We start from the raw sequence: 19,719 nt of genomic DNA on the forward strand, positions 1-19,719 counted from the left end.
CACTAGGGGGAGCTGAGGAGCTTACTGTATACTGTGTTATTGTTGAGTTCAATGTATAAGCTGTATGCAGTGAGCTCCTAGGCTCCCTCTAGTGGTGACTGCACACAAGTAAAATGTTATTGCTTAAGGTCTATACAGGTTATATGGAACCCTCTATTAAATAAGCAGAGCTCTGACTGCTATAAAATATGTCAACTTAATTGGAAGCTGTCATCAGAAAATGAACTAATGTTTAAATCAGATTTTGTGTCACATCTATTTTTTTTAATGTTGGCAATTTTTTATATCACCATCTTTGATAAAAAAAACACAAAACATGTAATCTTGCAATTTTCAAACTGCCCACTGGGACTCATATTTTCTGTTCTTTCAAGAAGGGTTTTCAGCAAGCTCCTTATCAGCAGAGGCAGAAATACAATAACTGTTAATACCTTTATACACAGCTAATAGGAGGGGATCCACCAATCACAATAAGCGATATCACAGCTCACTTTGCTCCCCCTTCCTTCACAATGACCTTTGCACACACTCATTACATGCTTCACTACAACAGATAGGGTCAGGATTTGACCATTGTGGCCATGTACATATGTTGTTTCCTGAAACAACAGGAAGTTAGAGTCTAAAAAAGCCCCAGTGGCCAGTTTGAAAATTGCAAGATTTTTATTTATTTTTTTTAAATTAAGATTGTGATGTGGAAATAAAAATATTAACGAAAAATAAAAAAATGCAATTAACACAAAAACCTGATTTAAATAATGGGTCATTTTCTGATGATAGCTTCAGCACAGAATTTTAGATTTCAGTTAAAAGAATAAAATGGATTATTTAATTCAGCCCAAACGAGACGTAAAATGTGAATATGGTGAATATTTGATCTTTTATTAATATAAATTAATTAATATTACTAATTAATATAATGGAGGTACTAACACACTATTTTGTCATTGTTCACAGTTTTCCAGTACCTGCTGCTCCACTTTTCCCATTCAGCCCAAGGACTGTCATGTTTGTTTCAAATGTCTCTAGTTGTTCAAAGTCTGATGAATCCTCTGGATCTTCTAAGTAAGCTTTTCCCCCTCCACCTGCGCCGACCAGTAGTGGTATAAACACCCCATTTACTTCCTTTAATGGAAAAAAAGAGCATAAATGGAGCAAATTCAATAAAATGTCTTAGCAAGCTAACTCCTCTTATGGCCACCGTGCACATACTCAATAGACTTCCATCAAAAATGTTAGGCCTTACAACAGCTGTATTAAAGCTGTACATTTATGGGTTCTCCTATGAAAACAAGTTACTACCTATCCAATGGATTGGTGATAACCTACTGATCAGTAGGCGTCTGACCTCTGCACCGACAAGGCAAAATGAGAAACTTTTATCCCTTTTAGAATGTAGTGGCAGTGCGCATGGCTGACCTCCGCTCCATTCATTCTCTACAGGGCTGCCGAGCGCTACACTCAATTTGTTCCCGCAACCACATAGAGAATGAATGGGTATGTGCACTGTCACTCCCCATTTTGCCAATCGGTGCGAGTCCCAGTGGTTGGTCCCCCACTGATCAATAAGTCATAACTGGACAACCCCTTTAAAACTTGTGTGTATATATATATATATATAGATGAATTTGATCTTGCACCTTAAATATGTAAGTAGCTCCCCCGCCGCCGCCTCCTCCTCCAGCCCAGTCTGAGAGCAATTCCTTTTCTCTGTATTCATCCTCAATGATGGCCGACTCTCCTATGCAGATTTCTTGGGTCTTATTATTTTTCTAGGACATTGAAGGTGATTGACATTACTTTACTTGCCACCTACAGTAAAGACAAAAATTTTGGACACACCTTCTCATTTAAAGATTTTTCTGTATTTTCATGACTATGAAAATTGTACATTCACACTAAAGGCATCAAAACTATGAATTAACACACGTGGAATTATATACTTAACAAAAAGTGTGAAACAACTGAAAATATGTCTTATATTCCAGGTTCTTCAAAGTAGCCACCTTTTGCTTTGATGACTGCTTTGCACACTCTTGGCATTCTCTTGATGAGCTTCAAGAGGTAGTCACCAGAAATGGTCTTCCAACAATCTTGAAGGAGTTCCCAGAGATGCTTAGCACTTGTTGGCCCTTTTGCCTTCACTCTGCGGTCCAGCTCACCCCAAACCATCTCGATTGGGTTCAGGTCTGGTGACTGTGGAGGCCAGGTCATCTGGCGTAGCACCCCATCACTCTCCTTATTGGTCAAATAGCCCTTACACAGCCTGGAGGTGTGTTTGGGGTCATTGTCCTATTGAAAAATAAATGATGGTCCAACTAAACGCAAACCAGATGGAATAGCATGCCGCTGCAAGATGCTGTGGTAGCCATGCTGGTTCAGTATGCCTTCAATTTTGAATAAATCCCGAACTGTGTCACCAGCAAAGCACCCCCACACCATCACACCTCCTCCTCCATGCTTCACGGTGGGAACCAGGCATGTAGAATCCATCCGTTCACCTTTTCTGTGTCGCACAAAGACACGGTGGTTGGAACCAAAGATCTTAAATTTGGACTCATCAGACCAAAGCACTGATTTCCACTGGTCTAATGTCCATTCCTTGTGTTCTTTAGCCCAAACAAGTATCTTCTGCTTGTTGCTTGTCCTTAGCAGTGGTTTCCTAGCAGCTATTTTACCATGAAGGCCTGCTGCACAAATTCTCCTCTTAACAGTTGTTGAAGAGAGGTGTCTGCTGCTAGAACTCTGTGTGGCATTGACCTGGTCTCTAATCTGAGCTGCTGTTAACCTGCGATTTCTGAGGCTGGTGACTCGGATAAACTTATCCTCAGAAGCAGAGGTGACTCTTGGTCTTCCTTTCCTGGGGCGGTCCTCATGTGAGCCAGTTTCTTTGTAGTGCTTGATGGTTTATGCAACTGCACTTGGGGACACTTTCAAAGTTTTCCCAATTTTCGGACTGACTGACCTTCATTTCTTAGAGTAATGATGGCCACTCGTTTTTCTTTACTTAGCTGCTTTTTTCGTGCCATAATACAAATTCTAACAGTCTATTCAGTAGGACTATCATCTGTGTATCCACCTGACTTCTGCACAACACAACTGATGGTCCCAACCCCATTTATAAGGCAAGAAATTCCACTTACTAAACCTGACAGGGCACACCTGTGAAGTGAAAACCATTTCCGGTGACTACCACTTGAAGTTCATCAAGAGAATGCCAAGAGTGTGCAAAGCAGTCATCAAAGCAAAAGGTGGCTACTTTGAAGAACCTAGAATATAAGACATATTTTCAGGTGTTTCACACTTTTTTGTTAAGTATATAATTCCACATGTGTTAATTCATAGTTTTGATGCCTTCAGTGTGAATATACAATTTTAATAGTCATGAAAATACAGAAAAATCTTTAAATGAGAAGGTGTGTCCAAACTTTTGGTCTGTACTGTATATAGCAGCACTATATAACAGCAGGTGGTCTCTGCCCCACTTATGGCTCACAATCCTTTCCTTTACATTGACGGACACAAGAAGGACAATTCAATTTGGAGGAAACCAAAATACAAACCCCATAGAGATATTGTCCTTGGTCAGATGGAAAACCAGGACCCCATAATGCTGCAAGACAATGATGCTAATCACTGAGAAACCACGCTGCCAAAATGCAGTATCATACATAGCACTTCACATATAAATGGATCTCCCAAAAATTAGTAATTGGATATTTTTAGGGAGATTTACTGAGTCAAATACAGCAGGATTGAAGCGCAATTTGCTCCAGAAACTTGGCACATGTTTTACTCCAGATTTATTATCTACCTTAAGAACCCTAATTTCCGTAATTTGTATCAAAAAATGCAAAGCAAATTTAGTTTTTCTTTTTTTCCCCACTGTGATTTGCTCTTGGCAAGTCTTTTTGCTCGGTTACTGAATTTTCCATGGTGGAGATTGATGGATGGAGCTTTCTCATTTTACCATTCATCTCGATAAACAAAACTGATGAAATACATCTGGTGCCAGACAAGTCTTAATATTGAATGACAGATCTAATATTAAGTATGGATAACCCCTGTTCTATTGGTTCCTTCAGGCTGACGACTTATTCTACCTATAACTCCCCCTAATATTAATATTCACCCCTGGGCATGCATCTTCTCCTTGCTGGCCAACCAGGATATAGAGCAGCTCGTCTTTCTGCAGGTGGAACACTCCGGACATGAAGATTCCGTGAGAACGTTTGTTGTGGTTCTTGGCTCCCTTCCCTCCTGCTGCACCGTACGCAGAAATCCTGAAAAAAAGAGTGCAACCATGTGAGATTGCAACTTCACTGAGCTGCAAATCATTTCCAATCAAGTGAAAACAGTTTCATAATTTTCTTTTACTTAAAGAGAACCTGTCATCACCCCGCAAAACCGAAGGCATGTCCATGTAGTTTATTGAAATACATCAATGCTTACTTTAATTTCTGCAGATCATTGCACTACCACAGAGAAATCAACTTTTAAAGCAATATGCTAATGAGGCTGGAAGTGCATTGGGGCGTGACGATGCATTCCCATTGCCGTAGCCCACTATTCCATTGCCCGCCTCATACCGCCCTCCTCTAGATGATGGACACTTAGCACTGCTGTATTGTAAAGGACATATTAATATTCATGCTATCCAAGTGTAAAGGACATATTGATACTCATGCTAGAGCAACTCCATTTTGTCTGCTTGCTTTAAAATCATGTTATTATACTCCTTGCATAACATACATTCTTTCCTTCTTTTCTCATGCTTCCCAAGCATCTTTTCCCACACTAACCTTTTCTCACAAGACCATTCTGTGAGACACCCTGCTCCCGTTATCTGACTAGTCTGAGCCAGGATGGGTAACCTTGTAAATTTCCATCATGCGCCGAACTAACGATGATATATGACCATATGTGTGTTTCCTTAATAATTGCACTAACATTGGCCTAAGCCTGTAGTACTGTAGTACAGCTGTAGATGATTGGCTATTAATAAACTCAAAACAATATAAAATGCTAAGTAGAAATAAACGGGATGAGAGATTCTCTGAATCCTCCCATACAGAGCACTGTCTCCGTTTGGTTTTCTGTGGATTGCAATCAACCTTATAACATAATAATTTGGCACTCACTTGGTCAACCGTGAAGGGACGTTGATGCCCTCCCTCAACAGCTTGGTGCCGTGACTCGGATCTCTAACCAGGGATTCCCCACCACCCCTGGACGTCCACAAAGAGAGACTTGCTTTCAACCTCCCCCACTGGAATTGGGACTGATCATCCCCCACAAAAAGCCACGGTAAGTGCACGAGTTCTTTACTAGTGATACTGACCATTTGGCGTGGTTTCCACATGGTGTGTGGTTGTTTGCAGTATCTCCAGACGTCTTGGTTGGATATAGTCAAAGGTGAGACTATAGGGGTGTAGTCCCATTAGGGGTCTGATATTATTTACTTTTAAAGCAGTATCGCCTTGGATTGACAAGTGAATATTGTGTGAATCTTCCTTAACTTCTGACAAAGATCCTTAGGAGACTGAACACTGTTAGGTTCAGTCGCAGCAGGTGATCGAAGATTGGGTAGGACACGCACACAGATATACATATATCTAGTGTCCGGAGAGCTGCGGACGAGAGTTCTCCTCCTTTCATCTGAGCCGTTCGAGACTCCCCCGACGGGAGGGGTGAAGTGAAGTCAGTGGAACATCAGATGATGTCCGGCAGGACTCGTGCTGTGCACAAATTAGGGATCTTTTGTCAGTTGTAGTGAAAAATCAATGATTCCGTGGAGCAGATAGAAATTGTCTCCCCTGCAGGAGGGAGAGGATGTGATGAATATCATGGTCGGTCGAGAGGGGAAAAGATCATTTAAGAATGCACCAAAAGTGTTTAAGGTGTTAAATTTTCCCGTGGAGGGGAGACTTCAGCCTATTTCGTGGGATGAAGGCATCCGGCAGAATAGGGGTAGATTAGTTGACTGTGGATTGTTGGAAGACGCTGAAAAGTTCAGGAAAGTTGCACATGAGATTTGTGATGAAGGATATGTTGAAATAGAGGAGGAGATGAAGCCTGGTTATTTCAATTATTTTTATGTAGAGAAGGGAAAATTGTCTAGCCCTGTAACGAAGACTGGCTGTTTTGTGCTACAAATTGAAGCTGATGGAGACAAGATAGAGGAGGAAGTAGGTTCCCCTTCCCGACTTATGTGTCCACAAACTGAATCTGAAGCCCCTAAAGAAGCATCCCATACCCCCACAAATGTAGCCGTACCCCAGCCCCTCAATCCAGAAACTGAGCAATTTTTACCTAAGGAGATTAAATACCCTGCACTTCCCACTGGTGGCCAGCCACCATCATATAACCCAGATGGCTGGCTTTGTAATGTCTGTTGGGCCACTAATCCAGGATGGTGTGAGACGTGCTATAATTGTGGAGCATGCAGCATGCAGACCCGGTGCTGCAGCACCAGCCTTCCCATTACTTAACGCTGACGGTGGGTATTATAAACCATTGCCCCCCCTGCCCCCGCCATGGTCCACACTCCATTCAGAGAGACCCAGGGTCCTCCGAATTCTACCCTATTCACCCTCTCCCAAACTGGGGAAATAGGACATGGACACGAGTACCAGGAGTTGGCGTCTGTTTTAGTGAATGGTCCTTTGGAATTTTCCACTATGCTGAGAATAGGCATAGGGAGTATACTGCAACAGCAAGTTGAGATCATTGTAAATGCAGCAAATGCGAGACTACAGCATGGGTGGGGGCTAGCTGCCGAGATGTCATCTTGGGGTTCCTGCAATACAAATTGCATCCAACGATTACATCCGTGACAACGGTCCGTTAAGAGAAGGAGAGGTGATGGCTACATACCCAGGTATATATACCCAGGTCACAACACTTGCTTACAGAAACAATCCAGAACACCATAGCATACGCATCACAGCTTCATGCGGTCCCAACCCTAGCCCTGCCATTTATTTCCACCGGTATTTTTGGATATCCAAAACAGGATGCGGCCAAAATAATAGTCGGACTCGGGACTATAAAGCAATACATTGCCACGCATCCAACTAAATTGAGAGAGATAAGACTCTTGCCCATCGACAAGGATCTAGTCGATTATGCCGCTCAACTACTCAAACCCACGATCAGATCCGATATCTGGTCTCCCCCAGCGTTTCCCTACCTCAGAGATCTCCCATCAATCAGTACTCATGCTGATCTCCCCCCTCCCCCTGATTTCCCTCCACCTCCACCCCCTCTCACAAAGTTGGAGGAAATGGAGGAAGAGGACCAGAATACCAGCCCACCCAAATATACCCCGTTTACCCCAGCACAGACGGATACTCTGTGTAATCGTCTCCCGGATCCCGAACATTCCCCCATGGCTTTTTACAGGGGCATGGCCGCAAATAGGGAGATATATTCAACAACAAGGCAAGATCTTTTACACCTGCTTCGTGTAAAAGCCGGTGAAGGATATTATCCCATGATAGAGACTGCTATCCCATATAACAGGGCATTAGACTCCAATACATATGAGAGTGGGATTGACTTCTGTCGAGCCCTTAAAATATGGGCTCAGGATAAGCTGGCTGATCAATCTACTGCCCTCACAGATGTCACTCAAGAGAAGGGAGAGTCGGCTGAGAAGTTTTATGGGCGCCTTTTGCAGGTCTATAAGGACCTTGGGTTCTCCTTACATACTAAAACTCATTGCCAGCTGTTAGTGTCCGCCTTTATCCAGGGTTTACGTACTGAAATCAAAGACGCGATATTGGCTGTACGGACAGATGTTGAGTCAGCCACCCCAGGAGATGCCCTAAAAGTAGCAAAAAGTTTCCAGAAAAGTGTCGCCCGGACCGCTTCTGCGGTTAAGCCTAAATCCAAACCCGCTGCAGTGGCAGTTGCGGCACCCCCAGTACCCGCAGCACAGTATCCCCCCTTGCCCCCCCAGTATCCTCCCGTACAGCCCCACTATTACCCCATGGCAGTACCTGATCAGCGAGTAATGTATCCCGGGAGAAGACCAGTAGTGAATTCCCGTCTTCTGTGTTGGAGGTGTGGCCGGGCAGGACACTTCCAAAGGGACTGTCACACCCCTGCTAGCCAGTGCACCCCCCAAGCACCCCTATCTAGAAATAGGACGCCCGGCCCACGAGACTCACGAGAGAATGTCCCCCAGGACCGTCCATTCTGAAATGGAGGCCAACCAGAGTCTGCCATCGTGATGCCCGTAACTACCCCCGGGCTCTGTTCATCTGTAGTTCTCTCAGTAGGAGGGAATCTGGTGAAGTTCATGGTAGACACTGGGGCGACCAACTCCATTTTAAAATCCACTGACCGGCCCCAGGGTCTCCCAGTCCAATTTTCTAATGACAATCTAATATTGATCGGTGTAGATGGCAGACCTAACAAACACACTCTCACCAAACCTATTCCGATTGGCCCATTTCCAGAAGTAATGGCACAATTTGTCATATCCCCGACCTGCCCGGAAAATCTTTTAGGAGCAGACCTTTTGTCTAAATTCCAATCCCGAATTCAATACCAGGACAATGGTCAGATGATCCTTACTTTAAAAGATCCAAACTCTGATGCACACATAGAGGAGGTCAGCATCTTACGGGCGCTACCCACGGTTATGATTAACATATCAGATGCGAGTGGAAATCTCCCAAAAGATCCCAGGTTAGCTCCATACGTAGAGGAAATCCCTTCCCATCTGTGGTCACAAGGCCCAGACGACATTGGGAGATTGCCGGTAGAACCAATAAAGGTGTACCTCAAGCCTGAAGCGCCCTTTCCCAAGGTTCGCCAGTACCCGCTCACACATACACAAGAACAAGGTCTACACCAGCAAATTCAGACCTTGTTAGAGAAAGGGGCACTAATCCCCTGCGTCTCCCCGTGCAATAAGCCGTTGTTCCCCGTAAAGAAAAAATCCCACCCGGGGCAGCCGCCCGCTTATCGATTGGTGCAGGATTTCAGGGCAGTAAATGCAGCGACAGTCTTGGAAACTCCTGTGGTGCCTAACCCACATACACTTCTCTCACAAATACCATCTACTGCTGCCTGGTTTACAGTAATTGATTTAGCAAACGCTTTTTTCAGCATTCCACTACACAAAGACTGTCAGTTTCTGTTTGCATTTACATATCAGGGCTGGCAATTGACTTGGACGTTGATGCCGCAGGGAGCGCAGAATAGCCCTAATCAGCTTGCAAAGAACATGTCCAGCTGTCTGCTGCCGAGGCAGCTGGACAACTCTGAGGTAGTACTTTTACAATACGTGGATGATCTTCTTTTGTGTGCCCCCACGGAGCAAATGTCCATCAGGGCCAGTGTTAGCCTCCTCAAGCATCTAGCAAAACTGAATTGTCGAGTCTCAGCCTCGAAATTTCAGTTCTGCCTCGGTCAAGTGGTTTTCTTAGGCCACTGCCTTACTCAGGGTGCCAGACATCTCACAGAAGAAAGGAAGACGGCCATATACCTACTACCATTCCCAAAAGATCCCATAGAGCTGCAACGGTTCCTCGGACTATGTACATATTGCAGACAATGGAACCCAGACGCATCACGTCTGATGCAACCCCTATATGATTAAAAGAAGACACTCTGGCTGATGTAAACAACAAGGACCACCAAAAACTGCTGCAACAAGCCTTTGAGCAACTAAAATCAAGGATAATGACAGCCCCTGCCCTTGGAAATCCAGACTATGCTCAACCTTTCCATTTGTATGTCTCTGAGACGGGAGGGCATGCAGCCAGAGTACTCACGCAGAGACACTGTACAAAGCAGCGCCCAGTCGGGTATTACTCAGCGCATCAGGACCCGGTAGCCAGGGCCTCTCCCAGCTGTTTACGAGCGGTTCACGCCACACAGCAGTTACTTGAGAAGACGGCGGACATCATCCTTGGGCATGAGACTCACATTTATGCTCCACACGATATTGCGGCTGTTTTGGCTTTACAGCAACCTAAACATCTGTCCACATGAGACACCTGCAGCTGCAGTGTTCATTGATTTTGCCAGAAAATGTGAAATGACACCAGTGCACCACCATCAACCCGGCCACCCTGCTACCAGCACCTGAAGGAGAGGGGAAAGAGGCTCCACCACATGATTGTCTGGAACAAATTACTGCGGAGTCAACTCCACTTGTTTTAGTGGGGGAAGTACCCTTGGATGATCCAGAACTTACGGTATATACGGATGGATCCAGATATGTTGACACCTCTGGCAGGTTTCATACTGGATATGCTGTCACAACTGAAGATACATTGGTAGAGGCTGCAGCCTTACCTCCCAGTATGTCAGCACAGGAAGCAGAGCTCAAAGCCCTGATTGCTGCTTGTCAACAGGCCAAAGGAAAACGTGTGACTCGAGATACGCCTTCGGGATTGCACATGACTTTGGGGAGATCTGGGCAAGGAGAGGCTTTGTCACGACTGCAGGTTCTCCTGTAAAAAATGCTGAAAGCGTCAGACAATTGATGGAAGCGGTACAACTATCCCTGAAGCAAGAGGTAATGCACTTGCTAATCTCCATGCTAAGCGAGCAGCTCTTCTTCCGACATCCATGTCCATGGCTGTTACGCGGCAGCAGGCCAAACAGCTAAACTCCATGCCAACTCAAGATCAACCTGCAGAAGAGCATCAACCGGTCCCTCCAATCACAAAATTACGCTCCACACAGCAAAAAGTCTCTAAAGAAGAACGCCAGTCATGGAAGGAGGTGGGTGCTAAATTGATAGATGGGCTATGGAAAAAGGAACAACTATATTGTTTACCTCGACTCCTATATCCTGCCGTTGCAGCCTGGGCCCATGGACCGGTGCATCGAGGGAAGAATCAAGCTTTGCTACTGGTACAGAAACTTTACAACAATTAGAAAGGAGTGTAAGAAAAAATTATATATGTAGATGTGTCTATTTAGCCATATAACCTATATGTATCTATATGTATGACACATAAACTAAATGCAGTATAAAATATAACATTTATTAATGATAATTTAAAAGTACATAATAAAAATAAAAGATGGGGAAAGGAGTCACAAAAAAGAAAGGCCACAGAGGTAAGTATCAGCAATACTAGGATAAACATGCACGAAATGAATATATCAACCAATTCTCCACATGAAGTGTTGAAATGTTATATATGCAGATAATAAAGTGAAACAGTGGTAAAGTGCAATGTGCTAGTATACTTCCCACAATATTAGATGTATATAAAAGTAACAGAACAAGGTGAGAATGGTGTGCAAGGATCGGGCATGTGTTACATATTTAGGCTGGTACTGACCCGTGAGACCTGGATCCAACGCGCGTTTCGCCGGAGCTTTCACAAGGATATCCTTGTGAAAGCTCCAGCAAAACGCGCGTTGGATCCAGGTCTCACGGGTCAGTACCAGCCTAAATATGTAACACATGCCCGATCCTTGCACACCATTCTCACCTTGTTCTGTTACTTTTATATACATCTAATATTGTGGGAAGTATACTAGCACATTGCACTTTACCACTGTTTCACTTTATTATCTGCATATATAACATTTCAACACTTCATGTGGAGAATTGGTTGATATATTCATTTCGTGCATGTTTATCCTAGTATTGCTGATACTTACCTCTGTGGCCTTTCTTTTTTGTAACTCCTTTCCCCATCTTTTATTTTTATTATGTACTTTTAAATTATCATTAATAAATGTTATATTTTATACTGCATTTAGTTTATGTGTCATACATATAGGTTCTATGGTACAGAAACTTTATTGGGCTCCAGGAATTTCCACCGTATTGAGTGCACAGAACAAAGGTTGCACAATATGCCAAACCTGCAACCCAGGCAGATTACAGAATGTACTGATGAAACACCTTGCTAAACCAGAGTATCCGTTCCAACGATTATAGGTTGATCATATCACTCTCCCTAAAGCAGGACGATATGAATACTGCTTAGTGGTGGTGGATATGTTTTCCAGTTGGCCAGAAGCATTCGCCGTTCCAAACATGACTGCCAAGACTACCGCCAAGAAGCTGGTCTCTGAAGTTGTTTGCTGGTATGGAGTCCCAGAAGTTATTGAATGTGATCAAGGACCAGCCTTTTCCTCATGCGTATATCAAGAAATACTTACCATGATCGGATCAACAGTGGCGTTACATACTCCTTACCATCCACAGTCAAGTGGCAAGGTAGAGAGCTTGAATGGTACACTGAAAAGGCAACTAACCAAAATGATGCAGGAGACTACGGCCCATTGGCCTGAGCTCCTTCCCATTGCACTATATCACATACGCACCACCCCCATAGGGAAGCGCAAACTGTCGCCCTATGAGATACTATTTGGGTCACAACCAGCTATAGCTCGATTTACCCCACAACAGTTATCATGTTGTGCAATATGTGATTCAGCTTGCCAAAGCACTAACTAACACCCATGCGTTAGTATCATCTTATATTCCAGATCCAGCTGATGCAGAAGGTTGTCATACCCTCAAGCCTGGAGATTATGTGTATGTGAAGAAGCATGTTCGAAAACACGGACTAGAACCATTGTATGACGGACTATACCAAGTGCTCCTGACAACCCCAACAGCAGTAAAACTTGAAGGGAAGTCAACATGGATCCATGCTTCACACTGCAAACGGCAACCATCCTGAGATGTTTTATGATAATATGTATGGTTAGACTAGTCAATACCTGGAATAGCCTACAACAGAGTACTGACCCTTTTAATAACAAGTTCATTACTCATCATCAAATTTTGGTCCAAGAATTGAGTCAATTAGAGAACAACCAGACCAGTGACTGTTGGATATGTACTCACTCACCAGTTTCAGCCGCTAGTATGCCTTTTCTGGCGGTCCCGGTCACTCTGGAAAAAATACTAAACTGGCCCAATTGTAGTGACGCCCTTGCTAATAACGCTACTAAGTTTAGTAGATTATGGAACACCACTGTAGGTATACCAGTAGTTGGGTGGGTGGATCTCCCCTGGTGGCAAGGAAATCTTACTGCCACTAGTAAATACCTACAATTTCTTGCCCTTAATGGAAACAAATGGGTGCCCAGAAACAAGTCTTCCTTGACTAATTTAGGCTTCATACCAACTGAAGGTCTACAAATCAGTTTTAATGCTACCTCTAGTACGGCAGATGCTTTTAAACCGTCATTGTTGGAAAGATACATTCATAATCACTCATGGGTACATGCAAATCTGTTTATAAAAGGTACCAATGACACATGTTATAAAATATCTGGTAACATCCCTTGCAATGAATTTTCTGAATATAAGCCTAGTGATCTAACATGTGGCAATCCGAATGTTGGATATTGTAGCCCCCTGGGACAAATGCCTTCATGGTGTATGCTATCAAATAACAGTTTTTATAGATTTGGTACATAAATTAGTATTACAGCACTCTGCTTTATGGGACCTGCCATCAGCCACATATTGGGTCTGTGGGAATAATGCGTACAAATGGCTCCCAGTCGGAGTAGGGGGGACTTGTACGTTGGCCCGGCTAATTCCAGCCACTTATCTTATTCCCCATAGTAAAGTAGATATGAGAGCCATCCCTCTTCATACCATCTATAAACGTGTTAAGGACAACACCCCACGCCCATCAGGAAGACCTCATTTAGTACAAATGAGTATACCCAATAAGATAGCCAGTACTGTCTTCCTCTACCCTATGGTTACACAAATGTGGGACAAATTAGTGGAAGTCACTGACTACTTAGATGACCAGATTTGGAATATTTTGGAAGTAATTAATACTACTGCTGCGGTGCAGATTCAACTTATTATAGTGGCCAAGCAACATACAGTACAGACCAAAAGTTTGGACACACCTTCTCATTTTAAGATTTTTCAGTATTTTCATGACTATGAAAATTGTACATTCACACTGAAGGCATCAAAACTATGAATTAACACATGTGGAATTATATAGTTAACAAAAAAGTGTGAAACAACTGAAAATATGTCTTATATTCTATGTTCTTCAAAGTAGCCACCTTTTGCTTTGATGACTGCTTTGCACACTCTTGGCATTCTCTTGATGAGCTTCAAGAGGTAGTCACCGGCAATGGTCTTCCTACAATATTGAAGGAGTTCCCAGAGATGCTTAGCACTTGTTGGCCCTTTTGTCTTCACTCTGCGGTCCAGCTCACCCCAAACCATCTCGATTGGGTTCAGGTCTGGTGACTGTGGAGGCCAGGTCATAAGGGGTAGCACACCATCACTCTCCTTCTTGGTCAAATTGCCCTTACACAGCCTGGAAGTGTGTTTGGGGTCATTGTCCCGTTGAAAAATAAATGATGGTCCAACTAAACGCAAACCGGATGGAATAGCATGCTGCTGCAAGATGCTGTGGTAGCCATGCTGGTTCAGTATGCCTTCAATTTTGAATAAATCCCCAACAGTGTCACCAGCAAAGCACCCCCACACCATCACACCTCCTTCTCCATGCTTCACGGTGGGAACCAGTCATGTAGAGTCCATCCGTTCACCTTTTCTGCGTCGCACAAAGACGTGGTTGGAACCAAAGATCTTAAATTTGGACTCATCAGGCCAAAGCACAGATTTCCACTGGTATAATGTCCATTCCTTGTGTTCTTTAGCCCAAACAAGTATCTTCTGCTTGTTGCCTGTCCTTAGCAGTGGTTTCCTAGCAGCTATTTTACCATGAAGGCCTGCTGCACAAACTCTCCTCTTAACAGTTGTTGTAGAGATGTGTCTGCTGCTAGAACTCTGTGTGGCAATGACCTGGTCTCTAATCTGAGCTGCTGTTAACCTGCGATTTCTGAGGCTGGTGACTCGGATAAACTTATCCTCAGAAGCAGAGGTGACTCTTGGTCTTCCTTTCCTGGGGCGGTCCTCATGTGAGCCAGTTTCTTTGTAGCGCTTGATGGTTTTTGCAACTGCACTTGGGGACACTTTCAAATTTTTCCCAATTTTTTGGACTGACTGACCTTCATTTCTTAAAGTAATGATGGCCACTCGTTTTTCTTTACTTAGCTGCTTTTTTCTTGCCATAATACAAATTCTAACAGTCTATTCAGTAGGACTATCAGCTGTGTATCCACCAGACTTCTGCACAACACAACTGATGGTCCCAACCCCATTTATAAGGCAAGAAATCCCACTTATTAAACCTGACAGGGCACACCTGTGAAGTGAAAACCATTTCCGGTGACTACCTCTTGAAGCTCAACAAGAGAATGCCAAGAGTGTGCAAAGCAGTCATCAAAGCAAAAGGTGGCTACTTTGAAGAACCTAGAATATAAGACATATTTTCAGTTGTTTCACACTTTTTTGTTAAGTATATAATTCCACATGTGTTAATTCATAGTTTTGATGCCTTCAGTGTGAATGTACAATTTTCATAGTCATGAAAATACAGAAAAATCTTAAAATGAGAAGGTGTGTCCAAACTTTTGGTCTGTACTGTACTTTAGTGCTGGACTATTTGACAGCAGCTCAAGGAGGGATGTGTCAGGTTATAGGCCCAGTCTGTTGTCACTATATTGACCCCGACTCTACCATACGGTTAAAGACTAAAATGGAAGACATTAGGAAACTCAGGGAAGTATATAACAAACATAATGAATTGACCAAAGACAGTTGGTGGTCTGATACGTTTTCCTGTTTAAATCCTGCTAATTGGTTTAAAGGGATTGATGGATGGATTGCTGGAATATTAAAAGGGGTGTTGCATATTGCTGCTTGCATCTTGTTAATATATGTCTTACTAAAACTAGTCTTTTATTGTATCCCATTTTGCATGAGGAAAACCTGCCAGTCATCAGAGAGCAAGGAGGACGCTGTCAACCAACATCCAGTGCTACTATACACGGACCTCCCAGATGTGACCAGCATTGAGGACCTGGACGACAAGGGAATGATGACCTTTACCCGCATGCCCCGACCAACCTCACGTTTGAAAATCAGAGTTTTATGATTATGTCAACAAACAAGGGGGGATGGACATGCCGCGACAGCCTCAATTGGTAACAAGGGCACTAATTGAGTGAAGACCAATGTCCCTCAGGCTCAAAACATGACCCTGGGAAAGCACCTCTATTGTTGATAATAACATAATTTTTAGGGGGGAATGTAAAGGACATATTAATATTCATGCTATCCAAGTGTAAAGGACATATTGACACTCATGCTAGAGCAACTCCATTTTGTCTGCTTGCTTTAAAATCATGTTATTATACTCCTTGCATAGCATACATTCTTTCCTTCTTTTCTCATGCTTCCCAAGCATCTTTTCCTACACTAACCTTTTCTCACAAGAACATTCTGTGAGACACCCTGCTCCCGTTATCTGACTAGTCTGAGCCAGGATGGGTAACCTTGTAAATTTCCATCATGAGCCGAACTAACAATGATATATGACCATATGTGCGTTTCCGTAATAATTGCACTAACATTGGCCTAAGCCTGTAGTACTGTAGTACGGCTGTAGATGATTGGCTATTAATAAGCTCAAAACAATATAAAATGCTAAGTAGAAATAAACGGGATGAGAGATTCTCTGAATCTTCCCATACAGAGCACTGTCTCCGTTTGGTTTTCTGTGGATTGCAATCAACCTTATAACATAATAATTTGACACTCACTTGGTCAACCGTGAAGTTGGTGCCCTCCGTCAACAGTATCACTGCTCTGCACCTGGAATCTTGCTCATGCTCTTTCCACTTTGTTATCACATCTGCACAGTAGTTTCCCATCTTTACACAACATCATTTTGGGAAACTCCTTGGAGGTGCAATAGCAAAGCGGAAGGAGCATGCGCAAGATTTCAGGAACAGAGCAAGGATGTAGCAGTACTACCTAAGTGTCCATCATCTAGAGGATGGCAGAAGATGGTGGAGAATGGAGCTGAGGCAGTGTGAATATATCATCACGCCCCAATGCACTTTCAGCCTCATTTGCATATTGATTCAAAAGTCGATTTCTCTGTTGTAGGCCAACTCCTGGGGAAATGAATAGTATGCATCTCATGCTACACAGACATATATTGTGTTTTGGGGTTGGGATGGGATGAAAAGTTTCCTTTAATCCCTCCCCCCTGGGAACATCCTGGGCCTTAATGAGCATATTTGTAATGGGACTCTGTCAAAGGTCACCTGACAACTCTAAAATAACTGCCGCGGAAACCACTCCGCTTACCACATCCCCGGGGTTGCCCTGGCCTTCACCCTTTAACCCCTGTACAGGGATCTAGATTTAAACAAGGGCCCCTAGGCTGGGGCCACAGAATAAGCTGCTGTTGCATGGTGCAGGAGTGTTCAGGTAGCCGGATCAGAACCAAGAAGGCAGAAAAAGTACAAAATCAGCAAATGTAAGAATAGTCAGTAAAACAAGCCCAGGTCAAACCAGGGAACAAATACACTACACAGTAGATGAACAGACAGGACTAAACCAGAGGAGCACAAGGCTATATCTGGCAGCTTCCAGCTGGAAGTTTAAGTAGGGTGTGGCGCTTTCCAATTGGCAGGAGCAGAGAGCTGATAACTCCAGCTGGACAGCACACACTGACACTGTGAGACTGCCAGGTCCCAGCCACCCTAAACTTAGTGGCTGTCTAGTGCCTCTGATTCCGAAGTCGCTTCTTTCACCAGCGCCGTCCACAGAATGAATACGACAGAAGCAGACATCGCAGGAGCAGATCCCAGTGGACAATATTCTTCTGACTTTCTGTATATATTGGTAAGACAACTATAACTTATTTTTTTAGCTTATTAAAATAATTTTTGTTTTTCATGACAAATTGGGGGTTTCTACTTAACCATTTTGGCCATATAGTTGTTTTTTAAAGCAATAATGGCCTTTTATTGCATAAGAAAAACAACACAAACATTTTTGTGATAATGAATCTAAAAATCATAAAGTTTATTTTTCCAATATTGTGCAACAGTTGTTTTTATATATGATATCCCTAGTTAAAAGTGTTTGCCACTTTCAGTTTTTTAACTCCAAGGGCTCTGTTAAAAAAAATAACAGAATCAGCTTTACTCACCCCCTGCTGCTCCAGCACTGCCTCTCTGGTGCTGCTCCTGATCTTTGCTGACATGGCTGCAAAGGTAACATCAAGACGAAAGCATGTGACTGCTGCAGTCATTCACTGGGAGTCTCGTGATGTGATACTGTTTTACTGCTGAGGTCAGCGATTGCCTGCAGCGGTTACATGCTGTAGTCATGAGGTCATCACTGTAGCCAAGTGTCACGGGTGTGTCAGGTGTGACAGACAGTCATCCTGGATCCAGCTGCAGAAGGTCATTGCGCTTGGCCCTGCAGGCACCTTCTTGATCTTCTCTTCTCTGTAGTGTTGTGATATTCTTCTCTCTCTAGGACCTAGAAGTGACCTTCACCTTCTGCTGCTAATTGACACACCCTTGCTGGATGTTTAAATACCTTCAGTCTCTCCAGAAAGTCGCCGGTGATAGCTCTATTTTCCTCTGTCTGGGTTTGAAGTACTAGTAGTCGGCTAGTGGCTTCTTGGAATTCCTTTGGAGGATATTTGGCATCATCTCTCTGGAGTCTTCTCAAGCTAAGTGTTTCCCCTGTCTGTTTACCTATTTGTCTTTAGTTGCAGTGGGGGCTGACTAGTGCTCACCCCGTCCCCTCCTTATCTAGGGCCTATCGCTAGGGACAGTCAGGGATTAGGTTTCCTGCTCAGCGATAGGTGCGGAACCTATTTAGGGATGTTAGGGGTGTCAGGGTGATTGTCAGATCTACCTAGGGGTCTCCACTCCCCCTTTCCCTAGTGTTTGGGTTTCCTCCCCCTCTTCCCGTCGTTGTGCACTTAGTCTTTCCTTTACCCAGCATTACACCAAGTCAGCAAAGACTGGAGGCAGCTGTGGAGAGGCAGCACTGACACATCTCTAACAAATGGCACTAGTGCACTAGAATTTGACAACGTCGAACTTCAGAAACCGACTGGATCTATTCTATCTTATGAAGTGAAATAACTGCAGTCTTCTCTAGGTTCAGTATTACACTTTAGTACTATTTATATCTTCATAAAGTTTTTCATTTTTTATTGACCTGAGAATGATGCTCCACATGATGAATGACTACCAGGACTGGAATATCTCATTTTTTTATGTTTTCATTTGTCATCAAGCATGCATGACAAGTCAAGACATTAATCATAGATTGCAGGCGCCCTACTGCCATTTCATCAAAATAATGTCAATGCAGTCTCTATTACATCATCTGAAGCTAATTCTGAAACTTGTTCATTTATACTATTTAGAGGCTGATGAGCACTTCAAGCCATGTAGCAGGGAGTCAGTAATTATAATACTCTGTGCGCCTAAAATTTGGATATTACTTCTCATAAAATGTACATAGTAATATTATAATATACCAATGATATATGGTACAGAATCTGATCATCCTCTTTTTAATCTGTAATTCTTATCCAAAATGATAACAGCAACACTTCAGCAAAAAATGATACTGTGTTATATTACAGGATCCTCAAGGGTGAAGCAACTAGTGCACGATCCTCGGGGGTGGAACATAACAAGAATTCATATACACCAAAGAGAGAGTCCTTGTGTCCTGACCCACCCCTGAGGTCGTGAAATAGATAGAACAAGCTCTGTCTGTTCTTACAGGAGTTTATTCACATGAGGCAGATTTGTTTCAGTAATTTCAGCAAATGAAAATCAGTTCTTTAC

General features: G+C 43.3%; 1 protein-coding gene across 3 annotated transcripts in view; it reads right to left on the reverse strand.

The window, feature by feature from the left end:
• The window catches only part of LTK (leukocyte receptor tyrosine kinase), a 237,231-nt gene that overhangs the window by 24,498 nt on the left and 193,014 nt on the right, over positions 1 to 19,719 (reverse strand). For all 3 annotated transcript variants that reach the window (XM_073638809.1, XM_073638808.1, XM_073638810.1), the window contains exons 13-15: positions 4,133 to 4,283; positions 1,641 to 1,772; positions 969 to 1,125 (exon numbers count right to left, since the gene is read on the reverse strand). In XM_073638809.1, coding sequence (XP_073494910.1) covers positions 969 to 1,125; positions 1,641 to 1,772; positions 4,133 to 4,283 — 440 coding nt within the window. The remainder of the gene's footprint in view (positions 1 to 968; positions 1,126 to 1,640; positions 1,773 to 4,132; positions 4,284 to 19,719) is intronic.

The sequence above is a fragment of the Phyllobates terribilis genome, unplaced genomic scaffold, assembly GCF_046119375.1.
Source record: "Phyllobates terribilis strain yellow unplaced genomic scaffold, ASM4611937v1 Scaffold_7__3_contigs__length_470593459, whole genome shotgun sequence".
Taxonomy (NCBI): Eukaryota; Metazoa; Chordata; class Amphibia; order Anura; family Dendrobatidae; genus Phyllobates; species Phyllobates terribilis.